Source organism: Gallus gallus, chromosome 1, assembly GCF_016699485.2.
Source record: "Gallus gallus isolate bGalGal1 chromosome 1, bGalGal1.mat.broiler.GRCg7b, whole genome shotgun sequence".
NCBI lineage: Eukaryota > Metazoa > Chordata > Aves > Galliformes > Phasianidae > Gallus > Gallus gallus.
The window spans coordinates 53488547-53504249 of record NC_052532.1 but is presented as its reverse complement, the minus strand read 5'-3'; the positions used below and the strand labels follow the sequence as shown (position 1 = coordinate 53504249).

Below are 15703 nucleotides of genomic sequence, written 5' to 3'. Positions count from 1 at the left end.
TTCATTCAGTTTGCTCAGCGCTGCCCTTTGCCAGGTGGGCGGGAGTGTGGTCAGTGCTCAGGGTGATGGGATACTGCCCTAGAGCCAGTAAATAGCTGCGTGTGTTTCTTAAACATCTCTGCTTTCATGAAGCGTGGGCTTTCCTGGGGAGGGTGGAGTGGCTGATCTGATAGTCATCTGCTCAAGTGGTTGAAAGGAAATTCTAATTACTCAGCCTTTGCTGTGGGCTCCGCATGCTCCAGTTTACCCAGAACTCATTGCTCAGGGATAAAACCCAACCTTGACAAAGTCAGTAAGTTCTGCCCAAGCTGCCTGAATTTCCCCCCAAAGCACAGCTCTGTGCCCTAATGATTGTGGGTTTTGCTCATTTATTTCTGTACTCAATTCACATGTACCCTCCTGGCAATGCTGGGGGCTGATGATTTATCCCCCCCCCATTGAAGTATGATCATCGTTGCACTACTTCTTGATAATACCTGAGCGTTCTCCAGGAGAGGGCTCAGCACTTTGGTGGGCCCAGCTCCACAGAACCGTATATCACCTTCCAGTCAGCCCCCTACCCCAGCCTGGTAAGGGCAGATGCTTCACTGCTTTGAATGTATGGATTCCACAAAGATGTGCATGCAATTGTAGAGCAGCAACTGCACGCAGACCACAGGAGCTCTGTCCCACTCTTCTCTGTCCCGTTATTGGCTGCTGACACCATGCCCGCTAGTGAAGTGTAAAGGATTGGGTTGGTAAGTGGTATGGGAATGCCCCGTATTCAGTCCGAGCGCTGAATGTCTTTGTCATTTATGTATTATTCATGGCTTTTGTACAAGCTGATGATGTTTTGAGGCGAAGGGAGGAATTTTGGCAAACAGTCCCTTCTGTAAAAGGCATACTGATCTTTACAAATATTGAAGCAAATGGGGGAGGTATTTTTTTTTAAGGTATTCTAAATATTCTTGCCAAGTGTATTGTATAGTACTCAGTGGAACTGCTCAGAAATTGCAAGCACATCGGTGTTTTTGAAATGATGGGGCCATGCCTTGAAGGGATCCAACACTTGGTGCCTATGCCAAATGAATGGAGGTACACAGAGAAAACAATGCAAAAAAAATGGTCTGTTGCATCAAGCATTTTGTACTGCCATTCTGTATCTGCAGAACCCGGTGTAGGAGTTTGTTTGGATAGTAGGTCTCACAAAAATGGGGGATTATGTGTTTGCATGGGGTTATTCATTCATAATTGAAATACTCAGCCTTTGTTCTCAAGAGGTGCACCGTACCATGGCATGGTTACGAGAAACTTGTAGCTCCTAAAAACCAGACTTGAACACAGACGTATGTGATAATACCCGATGAGTTGCTGGTGTTTTGTTTATCACATAATGGATGAGCCCCGGCTGGGCTAGGAAAGATGCCTTATCAGCACAGCTGGGCTTCCGTGCCCTGCATGCATTCCGGTCGCTGAGCAGGAAGTCGTCCGTTGTGGACGGGCATTTTGGAAGGCTGGTGGTAATGAGTGGTGGAAATTACGGGCTCTAGGAAGGCGTATTAGGCTATGAATCACTGAATCCCCTTGTTCTGCTGCTATCAGGCGACGGGTCTTTTTCTGGGAAATAAAAAACTGCTAATGCATTCTTGGTCATTTTCAGTGACTCAAAGGCTTAGACCTTCTACGAACTCTCAGCCTAATGGGGGATTTTGCCTGTTTTTAGACAGACGCTTCCTCGCATGAGTTAGTACTGCAGTGCATTCCCAAAGTCCATATTTATTCCAGTGTACATCCTTTCCCCCCTGTATGTGCCTGGCACCTTGAGTGCTGGCTGGACCTGGAATAGGCATCTCGTGGTCAGGCTGCGTGCTGCAAAATCCAGATTCATCCCTAAGCCTCCACCCCAGCCAGTACTGCCAACGCATTCATCATTCTCTTTTCTGCCTGCAAATTTCCCACAATCTATCAACTTCTAGCTGGTACTGAGACACCGAGGGCAGCACATATTGTATTTATTTGCATGTAGCAGAGAAGAAAGATGACAGCTGTATTTTTTATTATTGTTATTTATTTACCTCGATGCCTCCTGTCAAAGAGCGTGATAGAAAGCCTTTCTCCTCCACATTGCTATTTCCAGGGCAGCATAGCTCAGACCCAGGTAATCTCGAGCCGATGGGTGCTTTGTGTAAAATAAACACACTGTGTCAGCTCAAACATCTCTGTGCCAAAATAATCCCAGCTTGCACTGGAACTTGTATGACTACTGTGATAATGGAATAGCCTGGCTGATCACAGCATGCTGCTGAGCAGTTTCCTGTTGTGAAGTCCATAAAATGCCGCTTCATGCTCAAGGGGGAGAGATGTGTTGAAAATCACGGGTAGGTAAAGGCACATCAGCCTCCTTGCTGTGGAAAAGGAGGGAATGCGGCTTCACGTTGGGTGCTGCTCGCTGTGCCGTCGGCAGATGCTGGCTGTCCAGCCACGGGTGCACTACACTGAGCAGCATTGGCTGCTTCATGCCCAACAGAGGGCCATGAGGGCCATCTCATGCCCAACAGGAGGATCTCCAGGGCCGCTCTTGGGACCTGGTAGAGACCAGAGGAAAAGCATGAGGAGATGGATCTCCACTACTTCTCTTGTTTATGGACGGGCTTGCTTTGTGTTCGCTCTTCTTTCCTCTCAGTGGTGGCTTTGAGGATTTAGAAGTTTTGTGATTGATTTTGATGGGACCGAGGTTTTGCTTTCTTTATATCTTAATAAAAATAAATGTAAAGCTGTTGCTGCTGATCTGGGAGTTTAGTTTCTATGTTTAGCGGGATCTAATCTCCCGATTCTTCTTTCTTTTGTAATTTATAACCTCAACAATCAAATCCGTCCTGCGTTCCACTTGGTTGTGCACCACTTAACTGCTTGGTACCGGCAGAATATATCCTAATTTAGTTGAATTGTTGTTACTTCAATGCCATTTAAAGCAGCAGCGATTGCCACTCATTATCATTAGGCTAAAGTGATTGCCTTAGAAGGCTCCTAATAAGGAGAACGTCCCAATTAAGTAGAATGTGTTGTGCTAACAAACTCCTTACAAGACGAGATGTCACAGCCGTGTGTAGCAATATAATTCTATTATCTCATCTTCCTATAACATCTGTTCTAATAACTCACAGAGGTATTCTGCTTTGGATAACGATCATCCATTCTGGCTTCTGATGAAATCAGATCCAGCTCAGCTGGGGTACTGCCCTGAAAACGATCACACAGCTTTGGAAGAAACTGCTCTCCAGATATGCAAACAGTTGCTGAAATTTCCAATTGCGAGGAGCCAGAGACAAAACTGCTCAGACGAAACCTCCACACTTGGCCAGATGAAATAACGAAGCTGCACTCGCACGGCTCAGATGATTGCAGTTGTTCGGGTAGGATCCCAGCCCCTGCGGTTCGCACAACTCCTGTCTGTGGTTTATCAGTGGTCGCTGCTGTTGATCCCTTCGTGGCAGATTTATTAGGATCCCCGTATTAATCATTTTTAAGCATTTTTCTTTTGCTCTTCTGCTGATTTTTCCAGGAGAGAAAGGGTGATCTCTTGTGGTTAAACAGCATAACTAGAGGCCTCATGCTCTCCTCCTGCTTTTCTCTGACATTTCTTATTTCACCTTGAATTAGCTACTAAGCTCTTCAGTGCTTTACTTCCATTTCACATATAAATTGGACGTGCATAGTATCTTAGCTGCTTAGCACCAGCGCCTTGGAGGCTAAGTGGAGAGCTGGTAATGCTTCTTAATGGCTTTGGCTAGTAGGTGTTAAAGACGCACAAAGCAGTGTTACTTTCCTGACTTGCATCTGATTCCTGCGCCTGTCCCACCTTTCCTCATTTGGGCTGCTTTGCCTCCTCTGCGACTTTGATTCTGGAAACTTTTTATCACCTTCTAGCTTTCCCAAGTGCTTTGCATTTTCTCCACGCAAAGCCACTCCCTGTTATTTAACCAGGCTGGAATGCGTGGAAAGAAGACACTTTGCACTCCTTGCCTTGAATACTTTCCAGGCCTTCAGTTAACTGAAAGCGCTGGTTGATATGATAAGCATTAAGGTTTTCCCCATAGTCTCATTTCTGTAAAGAGAAGTCAAGATGTTTTCCATCTGCCTTGCCTGTCAGTTTGACAAGCTGAGCTTAAGAGTCATGGTGCAGGTTGCCTGCTGTTGGCAACCCAAGCAGGAGGGAGCTTCTGCATAGTTGGAATGAGTTAGAGTTCACCATCTCATGGAGTTGGACTCGATGATCCTTATTGAATTATAGAATCGTAGAACGGCCTGAGTTGAAAAGGACCTCAAAGATCATGTAATTTCAACCGCCCTGCTATGTGCAGATTCGTCAACCACTAGACCAGGTTGCCCAGAACCACATCCAGCCTGGCCTTGAATGCCTCCAGGAATGGGGCATCCACAGCCTCCTTGGGCAACCTTATTGGGTTCCTTCCAGCTCGGGATGTTCTACGGTTCTATATTCTCTGCATCAATGTTGGGGTGCTGAGTTCCGGGTGTTCCACAACATGCTTCAAAATTTGTGGCATGGTGCATCTTCTTAACGTGCTTGTGGCTGCCACAACAACCGGGTGTTGGCTCAGGAGAGAGATCTTCCACGTGTCAGAATATCAACTGTGTGGGTTTGCACTCACTGAAGTGTATTGCTGTTGTAAAGGTAGTTGGCAACACTTTTGTCCCTTTTCACTCTTTCCAATGGGCCTTTATGCCATAGATCACAAAATTGCTCCCTGGTGCTGGGAAATATTTTGATACTTGTGGAATAAAAGGGATTTTCTGATTGGATGCTTTGTGAATTCTTGAAGTTCTTATGATGCTTCATGAGAGCAGGAGGCAGAACTCAAAAACTTTCTAGTCTAAAAAGTCAAATGGTTAAAAGAATTTGATGGAATTCCAACCCCTGAACTTAGTCCTCCTGGACAAGGCTGGCATTCACTGGAGCACTGAACAGTTCTCAGTTTTGGGGACAGTTCAGGGCTAACTACCGTTTTCAGGCTCATTTTACAGAGTAATTTGCCCAGTACCTTCCCAGCACTCTTAATCTCTATAAACTCAGGGAAGAATCCATGAAGTGGGAGTATAAGAAGTCTTTCAGATATGTATGTTTGCTTAAGATGTAAGAGATAGATAGAGATATCAAAGATGCTTTGAAATATTTTCTACTAAAAGTGGGAGACCTTAATTGAAGAAAAAAATACAACAGTATCAGCAAAACCTTCTATCTAGACTATAGATTCACATGTAGGGAAAACTCTAGCAGTATTCTCAGAAGAACAGGCTAACAACGTGCAAAAAACTGTTTTACAGTCTTTACAGTGCTTATAGTTTTAGTCAAAACAAACAAATGTGTGTTAGGTTCCTGCTAGGTGCCTCTGCATGGATCATTTGAATCACATTGTCTAGTGGGCATTTGTATTAATTTAGTGCCGTTGGAAGTTTGTTTTGTTTTAGACCATGGGATTTGAAGGAGAGAGAAGGCAAAAGAATTTGAAACACAGGCAACCTCTGTTTTGTCTCTTTGTGTGTATGTACATACAGCGAATGGAATTCAGTGCTACCTGCATGATCTTATGATCGTACACGGTCCATTTTCTGTATGCGCAAGTAATAGCTTGATCAAATGCCTCCGGACTCCTTGAAATACAACTGTGACCTTCAGAAAGGGGATTACGCTAGGTGGGTAGGAAGAGGAGGGACTGAACAGAAACTTCAGTACAGGCCTGCAGTAACTAGAACTGCACATTTAGGTTCTATAGAATCATAGAGTGGTTTCAGTTGAAAGGGACCCTTAAAGGTCATCTAATCCAACCTCTCTGCAATGAACAGGGGCACCCACAGCTAGACCAAGGGATTCAGAGCCCCTCCATCCTGACCTCGCAGGTCTCCAAGGACGGGGCACCCACCACCTCTCTGGGCAATCTGTTTCAGTGCCTCACTACCTTCATTAAAAATCTTTATATCTCGTCTAAATCTCTCCTCTCAGTCTCTCATTCTTCTGAGATGGACACAGTGCTTGAACTGTTTCTTTAGCTGGGGAAGCTGGTTTGGGACCAAACTACAAAATGCTTAAGGATGTAACATGGCTTTGCCCAAAACACTGCTTCCCATTCCAAATAAGCAGACTTGCCATTTTATTATTTCTCCCATTGTGTGGTCGTTCATGGTGGTGTAGTGAGTGTGTACAGAAGACTGCATGTATCAGTGTTTTACTGTTGCGCCCTTTGATCTGCCTTTGCCCAGTGAAAATAGCTGGGTGGTGACAACAGCAGACCATGGGAAGCCTCCAGGCTCCAATGTTGCAGTGGATGTGAAACCCTATTGCCAGTTCTGGCATATGGGCACTGTAGGTGCCAGCACTCCAGGAATCAACTGTTTGGCAACGCTTGCAACAGCTGGCAGATAAATAAATGCCGATACCTGTCTAAATAGAGGAACAGTGGAGGAGGCTTAGATTTTTTTGATGACTTCTCTGTGTTTAGGTGAAATTTGGTCTACAGACCCATGCTTCTCCTGCCCTGAAGGCTGTGGAGGTTTCCCAGCTGCTGTTGTGTCCAGTGTTAGAGCTGCTCTGGGCCCTCAGATCTTTCAGGCGCTGGGACAGTTTCTGCCAAGGGCTGCTGTGCAGCACTGCATGTGGGATGTTAGTGGGATATGCGCACACCTCAGCCATGCTGCAGGGACTGTACCCACAGCTCCGTACAGGAATGTGCATGTATTTGTGCCAAAATCTGCCTTCCCAGCACAAGAAGTGGGAATTTGCATGGGGAAACCAGAATGGAGCTACCAGGTACCTCTGGCTTCGGAAGACATTGCATGAGGGTTTGAAGGACTTGTTGCTTCTACAAGTTCAGGCATCTTCAATGTCATTCTGTGCAATACTTCTTTGGTTTGGGATTTGTAGGTCTGTGGGGATTGAGCTCTGGCTTATGTTTCCACTGAGCCTGGAGGGCAGGAAAAATGTAGAGTGTATTAATTGCGCATCGCATCTTCCCTATGATGGTTGTATTTTTCTCCCTGGAGATTTGGGAGGAGAGCACTAGGAGCTTGTCGCTGTGAGTTTTTTGGCATGCTGCTGATTTTAAAACATTTTTCTTGTGTTTCTCTGCAGTCTTTTGCCTAAAGACTGCAAGGCAAGCTGAGGCCAAGGGCAAATCAAAAACAGCAGCTTATAAAGCAAACTTTGGGTTTGACCCATTCTGGATGTCTTAGACAGATACCTGCCCCAAGGATCTTACAGCCAAGCATGACAAGAGGTGACAAAAGCCAAACACACAGGAGGGCTTTGGTTATTTCTCATTGCTCCAGTGATTCACAGCAGTCATAAAGGCGACGTATGGCTGCCGTACATCACCATGGGCGTGGAGCAGCCAGGGGCATGTCGCGTGTGGCCCCACATTCATCCTGCTACAACAGTCTGCTTGATTTCTACTCTAGTGAATTGGAAGGAAGATGAGGAATAAAGTAATGGGCAAAGAAGAGCACAAGGCTGAGTAGCCATGCAGAAAGGAAGGACATTTAGCAACGCCAGGAGAGAGAAAAGACAGATATTGTAGTTATTTCTGAAGATACTGCACAGAAATATTTGGCTTGGAATGACAGCATCAGCAGCAACAGTCAAGAGAGCAAAAAAAGCAAGGGAAAATGCCCTGTCTTTCAGGCTGCTGGAAACATGAGATCCTTACCTGTGCATCAAGTATAGCGCAGTGGGGCTGAAGTCGTGGCTGACAAAGCAAGTGAATAATGCCAGTCAGCAGGGAATTAACATGAGGAGGTTGAAGTGTAGCCAAGCCAGTGAAAGCAGGTGATGGCTATTTAAATGTTTCTATTTATATAAAGAACACATTTATAATCACAAAGATTTTACCTTTTTTTTTTTCTTTTTTTTTTTTTTTTTGCATTCCTCTTCAATTCAGCACGCTCCCTTCTTGCTAGGGAGCAATTTCCTTCCATAGTCATTCATCAGCAAGTTTGAGCTTTACACGAAACACTGATAAAATAGAGCAAGTTTTTTTCCTGCCAAAAAGCATTTTAGTAACTTTTCTTTAATTGTTTTAGGAGAAAACAGTAGAAGCTAGGAAAGTGGCAGAGTTGTGTGCTCGAGCATAGAATTCCCTCTCTCCATTCTGGCAAAAAAAAAAAAAAAGAAATGATGAGGGTTATAAAAAATCTTCCAGCACACCACTGGTCACCCGCTGTGGTCAATTATAGTTGTGAAGCTGGCGTTTAAGTATCAGATGTTTGGCTATTGCATGGCTTTAATCATGTCACACTCAAGTGAAAAAACCCTTTGGCGTGACATATCCTATAATTTGCTAAGTTTTCTAACAATGGTACATTTTGCATTTCATTTGCACTTTTCATCTGAAAACCTAAGAATACACTCCCCTCGCTACGGAACAGAGTAATTAATCATCAGGGCTGTTTGTAAGGGAAAGCACGGCTGTGGGAGCAGGCAGAGACAAAACTGAGCATAAATATCTGTATGCCACCGCTCATCGCTCAGAGACCACTTTCCTTTATGTCTTACGATTTTAAACCATTTCAGTCCTGTTCTTAAAGGTACTTTAAAGGAGGTGTCTTTTTCCCACACTTTAACATGTATTTTCAGTAATTATTTTCTTGTTGGGTATTCTTTTTCTTTTAAAGATGACATAAAGTTGTTTGTACTATTTCTTGTTTTTAGAGGTCTTTTAGAGTATTTGATGCTACACATCTGTTTTCTTCAGGGAAGACTTCCAATTTTGTCTTAATTTCTATCCATTAAAATTATGAAGAGTAATCTAAATAAATGAGAAACATTTCCGAGAGAGAATACTTTATTAAAATATGCAAGCAAGTCTGCGTTCTAAATCCAGGTGTTGAACATCTCCAGATCTGCGCGTCTACCGAATACAAATGTCATGCTAAGTGTTGATTCAAGGCAAACACTAAGAGACCAGAAGTGAATTTGGAAAGCCTGTTGGGTAATTTTTCATTGCTTGTTTAATATTTTTTCATTGCTGCCCCTTTTTACCCCTCACCTCAGTGCTTTTAATCTTTCAGTCCCAGTTGCTGTGTCCGTTGTCTTGTATCCTTGCCCACAGCTCTCCTCCATATGCATGTTATTTGACTGCAGTTGCCACAGCCCTGGGCCTGCAGTCACCACAACCGTGGGCCTGCAGTCAGGACTGGGATTAATGGCTGCCTCCGTTCTTCTATCCCCGGTGCTCAAACAAGCTGCTAAGGCATTTGATTTGGTCTTACTGCTGTGTGGGGAGGGGGAGCCAGTCTGCTATCTTACAGCTGTGGGATGCGAGGCCTTTGGTCCTTTTTTTTTCCAATGTATGCCCCCTGCTTTTCATGTAGGATGTGCTCACTGAGCCTTGACTGAGCAAGGAGAACTTAGACTAGACTGTTTGCAGGCAGAGAGGGGGACGTATGTGTGAAGCTGGTGGAGCTAACAAAGTGTCTGAGAAACATCCTTTGCCAGAAGCATTGATGTCTTGGCCTTGCAGTGCTCCAAAGCAGTGATGTTTGGTGGGTTGTTTAAATACCAAAATAAACAATTCAGCAAGGGACTTACAATGTTATGTGCCTACTGGTTACCCAGAGAAGTTGTGGATGACCCGTCCATGGAGGCATTCAAGGCCAGGCTGAATGGAGCCCTGGGCAGCTTGATCTGGTGGGTGGTAGCCCTGCCTGTGACACGAGGTTGGAACTGGGTGGGCTGTGAGGTCCCTTCCAGTCTAAGCCATTCTTTGATTCTATGATACTAACAGAATTACTGACCAAGAGAGTTAGTCACCAGTTACTTCCTGAGTTCTCCCTTCTGAAGACATGAGATACATACCCTTTTCTTAAGGCGTTTTGTAAAGTGTTTTCTCGGTCCTTAAGGGGGAATTTCTTCCCTGTGCTTAAATGGAACAAAGAGTAGAAGCTAATTTAAAAAAAAATACATTCCCTACTTTATCTTATTTTCAAAGCAAATTGTTGCAAATCCCACAATCAGAGATAGGATGGAATTTAATTGCCATGAAGAGGTACAACCCCACTACCTCCCAGGGGTGTCCACTTGTGTGGTCCCAGAGGGATTTGGAAGGCAATACTATGGATAAGCATGGGCATAGTTCCTTGTTCTCAGACCTCAGGAAGGGAGGAGAGCCTACTGTCCAGGTTGAGCTTCCATGTATCTGTTACTCAAGGATGGTAATGAAGCATTTGCTGTTGTACGTAAGTTCTGTTTTATAGCGTGACAGTGATTTTGATTAACAAACACATGCCCTCTGTCTGCCCCTGAGGGTTTAGATATCGTGGCAGAAAGTGACTTCTGTGCCTGCATGGATGTGTATTGTCAATTTTTTTTTATGTCAGTAGCCTTGCTTTTGCCTCCCCATAAAAGTTGACTGCTTTGAGGGCTTCTGCATGATGGGCATTTGAAACCTATGCAGTTCGGTTGTCGGGAGCTGTATTTACAAAAGAAATCCAATAAACTCATCAATGACACAGCAGGCATCGTGATGCTGCCTGTTATTTTGGCAGTTGTCAGTGGAATTCCCCATACAGGAAAATCCTGTAAACATATCAACCTTCTTGTGTATAATTTTAAAGTCAAGGAAGGATTCTGTTGCTGAGATACCGTGGTTTTGGAGTAGTTTCTAGAAGGCTTCTTTGGAACCCTCTTGACCTCCACCATGGGCAGTTACATGGGATTTTCTGTAAGCATTATCCCTTGGTGACATCATGAGTGATTTGAGGATATTCAGAAGAGTTAATGAGGGCCACTTCTGAGAACATGAGTCATCTGTGACATTGAGTTGCAAATACTTATTGTCTTTGGGCTCTACTCACATGGGCCTTAGAGTGTTCCAAGAATACGAGGTGGTGACAGCAGTAGTGACTGAAATTACATGGAACTTCTTTTTTTTTTTTGATCCACTGTAGGTGTTCTCTGCTTGCCGGACAGCTTGAACCTTCACAAAGACCAGCAGCGGTCAAACAAGCCTGGAGAAGTGCAGATGTTCAGCCAGTCCGAGCTAAGGACCATCGAGCAGTCTTTGCTGGCTACGCGTGTGGGGAGCATTGCCGAGCTCAGTAAGTACAAGGTTGTTTAAAGTGCTTGGATTTCTTTCCTCAAAGTAAAACAAAGCCACCTGCATTGCCTGGCTGTGCAGCGGGAAGACAGGAGCACGTGTGTAACACTGAAGGAGACATTGGGGCAGACTTGAGCCATGCTTATGCTCCATTGCTGGCATTGAAACTTGAAGCTGGAGCCATAGAAAGAAAGAAGTCTTAGCAGTGGCTACAGATCATTTGCACGCACTCCTCTTGTTCTTAGAGGTGAGAGATCCTTGAGGTGTTTAAAGAAAAGGTAGGTATAGTACTTAGGAACGTGGTTTAGCAGGCAATATTGGTGGTAGGTGGACGGTTGGACTAGATGATCTCAGAGGTCTTTTCCAACCTGAATGATTCTATGATTCTCTTTCATCTTCCTTACATTATGCTTGACAGTACCTCACACCTTTGCTACCCTTGCAAATATCGGACATACTGATGTCCTGTTTTGGTATGGGCAGGCAAAAAGATGAAGGTTGCAATACATTTAGGCAGTAGTTGCAGACTGAAGCAGAGCTACATCCATCTATGTTACAGGAGAGGTCCCTCGATCTTCCTGTCTTTCTTCAGTTTTAGCAGAGGAAAAAAAAAAACCACCTCTCAAACCTGAAGCAGAGCAATTAGCACCTGGAATAGAAATAATTTGTTATTAATCAAAACACTTTTGGAGAAATGTGCCTAATTATGATATCTGAAAGCTTCGATTGCAGCACAGATAAATACTATGAATACTATGAATAGATGAATACTACCTGGCTGCTCTGATGGCAGGAGGCAAATGCCATGTAAATCTTCATACAGCATGGAGTTTAGAGTTAGCAAAAGAGCCTTTTTGGGATTTTTTGTTAGTAAAGGAGCCTCCCAGTCACATTTATGGTATAGAGAGACAGAGTTATGGGTGGGAAAACAGACGTTCAGAAAAAAAAAAAGTTGTTTTTTGTTTTCCTGAGCTCCACTTTGAAATTTTAGGGAGAAACTGTAGGGTCAAATGTAAAAACACATGCAGCTCAACTTACTGTTCTCAATGTTGGATTCTGCGTGATCGACGCTAAACAATACACATTGTCATCTCAGGTGCACTTTCTCAGCCTTTTCTGTAACAACAGGAGCCATGAAATGCAGCCATTTCATAATGTCAGGGCTCAGTTTAGGTGCTGTTTATGAGCCCAGTGGATGCACTGTGAATGTTTATCTGCAAGCCGCAATATAAATTTCTGTTTTCAGCTTGCTAATTTTGTTCTGTTCTGGTGAAATGTCAACAAGCCAAGAGCTCTTACGTGCCTTAGCATGAAGTGTTGCTCAGTCTCTGGAATCAGGTGTTCAGTGTTACTCAAATTAAGTAATTTCTGATTATTTATTTCACTCATATGAAATACACAACAGTACTTTCCATCTGCCAAGTAAATTATTCACGATACTTCTCCATCTCTTAAGGTACATATGGTTGTATTTTAGTAAGCATGTGATCTGTGGATATTTCAGAGGTTTTGTTGTATGTTTTTTTTTCCATCTTGCACTATTTTGTACTTCTATACACAACAGAAGACCCAGGACCTTTAAGACCCCCTCACCCCCGGTGAATACAGTTTGCTCTGTATGTGTCAGTTGACTCCAAATGCAGGCAAAACACTCTTCAGGGTGGCCAACTTGAAGAACACAGCGTCTCAGTGGGAGTTAGATGCAGCTGTCAGAGAGAGCTTGGCACACAGCAGGCTGACAGCACTCCAGAAAGCCCTCTGGACAACAGTTAGGGCACCTCCCCATCCTCTGCAAGCAGACGCATGTCGTGGAAGAAATCGTAGGAGTAGTGGTAACTGGCAAAGCTTGCAAGGCTTTCTGTTCAAGCAGATAGAAATCTGTGTTGTGGAGTGATGCTGTTGCAGAGTTCAAAACTCACTTCTGAAGCATCGAGGGAAGTGCTGGGTGTCAGTGAGCAGAACGTGGTGGATTTAAGGGAAGATCATTAAACAGAGGAAAATGTGGGGATACAAGGGGTGCTGCTGCCTGTCTGTTCAGCACTTGTGTGTCTGCCTCTGGAATCAGTGCTGGCTGTGATGTGGAGGTTACAGCGAGCCATGGCTATGGAGGGAGACTGGGGAAGCAGCAGCAGAGCAGAGCCATGGGGAACACCTGGGTATCAACTGAGGAAGTAGAGGATATCTGATTGTCACGGTGTGGGGTAGGGGTTGTAGAGCCTTAGAATTGGTGCTGTGGAGAGAAGGGGATATAGCAAGTTCTGGCATGGAGAAAGTGGGATGTGAGGGAAGCATTACCTATGTAAAAGCCCCTGCTCTTGTGGGGATGAATCAAGGGAATGGGCGTAACTTTGAAACAGAAGGGAATTAAGAGCATAGTAGCTGTGAAGAGGGGAATAGGTTGAAACCAGGGATGAATGGCAAGGATGAAAGCTTGACCTGCTGTGGTAACAGCAGCAGAACCCAAGTGTGTGTCTGTAACATCCCATGGCTTGCAGTGTCCCAGGAGTCAGGATTTAATTTGTGTTCTTCATAACTGCACAGGAAACAAGGGCAGAGTAATCTTTCAATAAAGAAACCTACTTCTGTCTCAGAGGTGGAAAAAAACCAGATGATTCTAATTGAATGAGATTTCCTATAGTTTATCAACATTAATAATTAAAGCATTGAGAGCATACAAAATAACTAGATTTAACACATGTACATTTCATTGGAGGAAAGACATCCCTGACTCTTGGTTCCGGCATGCTCACATGTAGCAGTGTGACCAGCTGTCAGAGACATGGAGAACAGGAAATCAAATCTATCCCTTGGAAGATGACAGCTGGCAAGGGGGACCTGCTTATTGGCCAGCATCTGTATTTCTTCTGCTCAGGCCTTCTCAGTTTCTTCCCAGTCCTTGTCTTTGTCGCAGGTGGAAAATAGAGTTACTTATCATAAGTGAAAAGCATTGCATAGTGTGGTATCCCCACCTTCTCCTATGTGTGGTACCTTCTGGTCTGCTACCTTCGTGTTATCTCCTGCCCATCTTCTTACTCCCTTTGTCTTTCCTCTTTCTTTTCTGTCAAGGGCTGACAGCAGGATATGCAGGGGAGGGCTGAAGATTTGCTGGGGGAAAATTTTCACCTTTTGGCTGCAGCATGAAATGAATTAATGGTGTCACTTACAGCAGCTTAAGCTACTCGGTCTGGCTGTGTCATTCCTTTAAGTAATGCAGAAATTGTCTGCTGTGGCAGACGAGTACTATATCTACTGTCATGCCAATGAGGAACTGCTTCTTAGAATGCTGTGGTAAGGGCTTTTGAGGACATTTTTGGGGACAACTGAACTTCTTTATCTCTCTGCCAGCTTCACATTTCCTGAAGCTGGCGCACCTCGATTGGTGCCATTTGTCAGGATCTGCTGGTGGTATCAACCAGCAGCCTTTCAGCCCCAGAACTGCAGAGCATGCTGACGGGATCTCTGTGCTGCAGTGTGCCCATCCCACTGGGCATGGTCATCCACCAAGGGGGATGCAGGATGGGTGAGAGGTGTCCAAAATTTCCTTTTCTTCCTGCCTTGCCTGGAAACTTCAGTATCCATCAGTGGTGATACCTGTGGGTGAAGTTCGTGGTCATCTGGACTGTGATATTAGCATTTGTTCATTCTTGCTGTTAGCACATTAGAAAAGGCCATTTAGGTGAACCGTGTCTCCCCAAGGGCGACAGAGGTAAGAGAGAAGGTGGGAAATGGTGGGCTGGTGAGCACAGCTGTAGAGGAATGCTAACACAGTCCCCTGTAGAGGAGAAGGCTGACCTTCAGTGAGGTGTCCTCAGGTGTATCCAAACTTACAGATGCTTCTCTGGTGCCCACAGATCCCTCTTGCCACTATAGTGTGGCATTACTTCTGCTATCATCTCACGGAGTTAGCAGGTTGGATGCCATGGCATGGGCACTGATTGTCTCTGGGACGTCCCGGCGTGGCAGAGCAGTGCTGCTAGCTCTGTGGTGCTCTTCTGAAAATAGGAAGAAGTAATACTGCTGACCTCTGGAAAATCAAAGCAAGGTTTTGTCTCTAGGATTCAAGAGGAGAATGTAAATACAGACCTAATTCTGTAACGCAATTACTGAGGTAATATGTGATTCTGAGGAAAAGGCTTGAAAAATTAATGTGAAACCTTATTCATTAAAATATAATGAACATGGCGGAAAGTTAAAGAACAACAGTAAATTTTGCCCATGTTATACTGGCATTTCAGTATTCAGGAATTGAATTGCCTACTACAGTGTGTTTTAAAATAATGTCATTTCATTTGAAATGCTTATTTTATAGAGAACATTGGGAAGAACTGAAGCACAGCTAAAATAATAGGATTTAAAAGAGCAGCTTGACAGTATTTCACTGTTTATTCTTATAGAACATATCTCCAGACTAGGAGAATTCTTCTGGATTTCCAGTTTTTCCCTTTAATCTCCTCCCTCTTTAGACAGGAGCAGATCTGTGCTCGAGGCCTGCTTTGTGTCCAGAGATGGCCAGGTCGCTCTGGCCTTCCTCAGTGAGAAGTTGGCTGTCCAGTCTTGTGCAAACCATGCGTGATTGGTAATGGGGAGGTATTACTCTTGAGTGTTAACTGGGAGGAGTA

General features: G+C 44.4%; 1 protein-coding gene across 5 annotated transcripts in view; it reads left to right on the top strand.

The window, feature by feature from the left end:
• BTBD11 (BTB domain containing 11) overlaps positions 1 to 15703 on the top strand; it is a 181239-nt gene that overhangs the window by 87293 nt on the left and 78243 nt on the right. For all 5 annotated transcript variants that reach the window (XM_025155608.3, XM_046908905.1, XM_015287907.4 and 2 more), the window contains exon 2: positions 10936 to 11085. In XM_025155608.3, coding sequence (XP_025011376.2) covers positions 10936 to 11085 — 150 coding nt within the window. The remainder of the gene's footprint in view (positions 1 to 10935; positions 11086 to 15703) is intronic.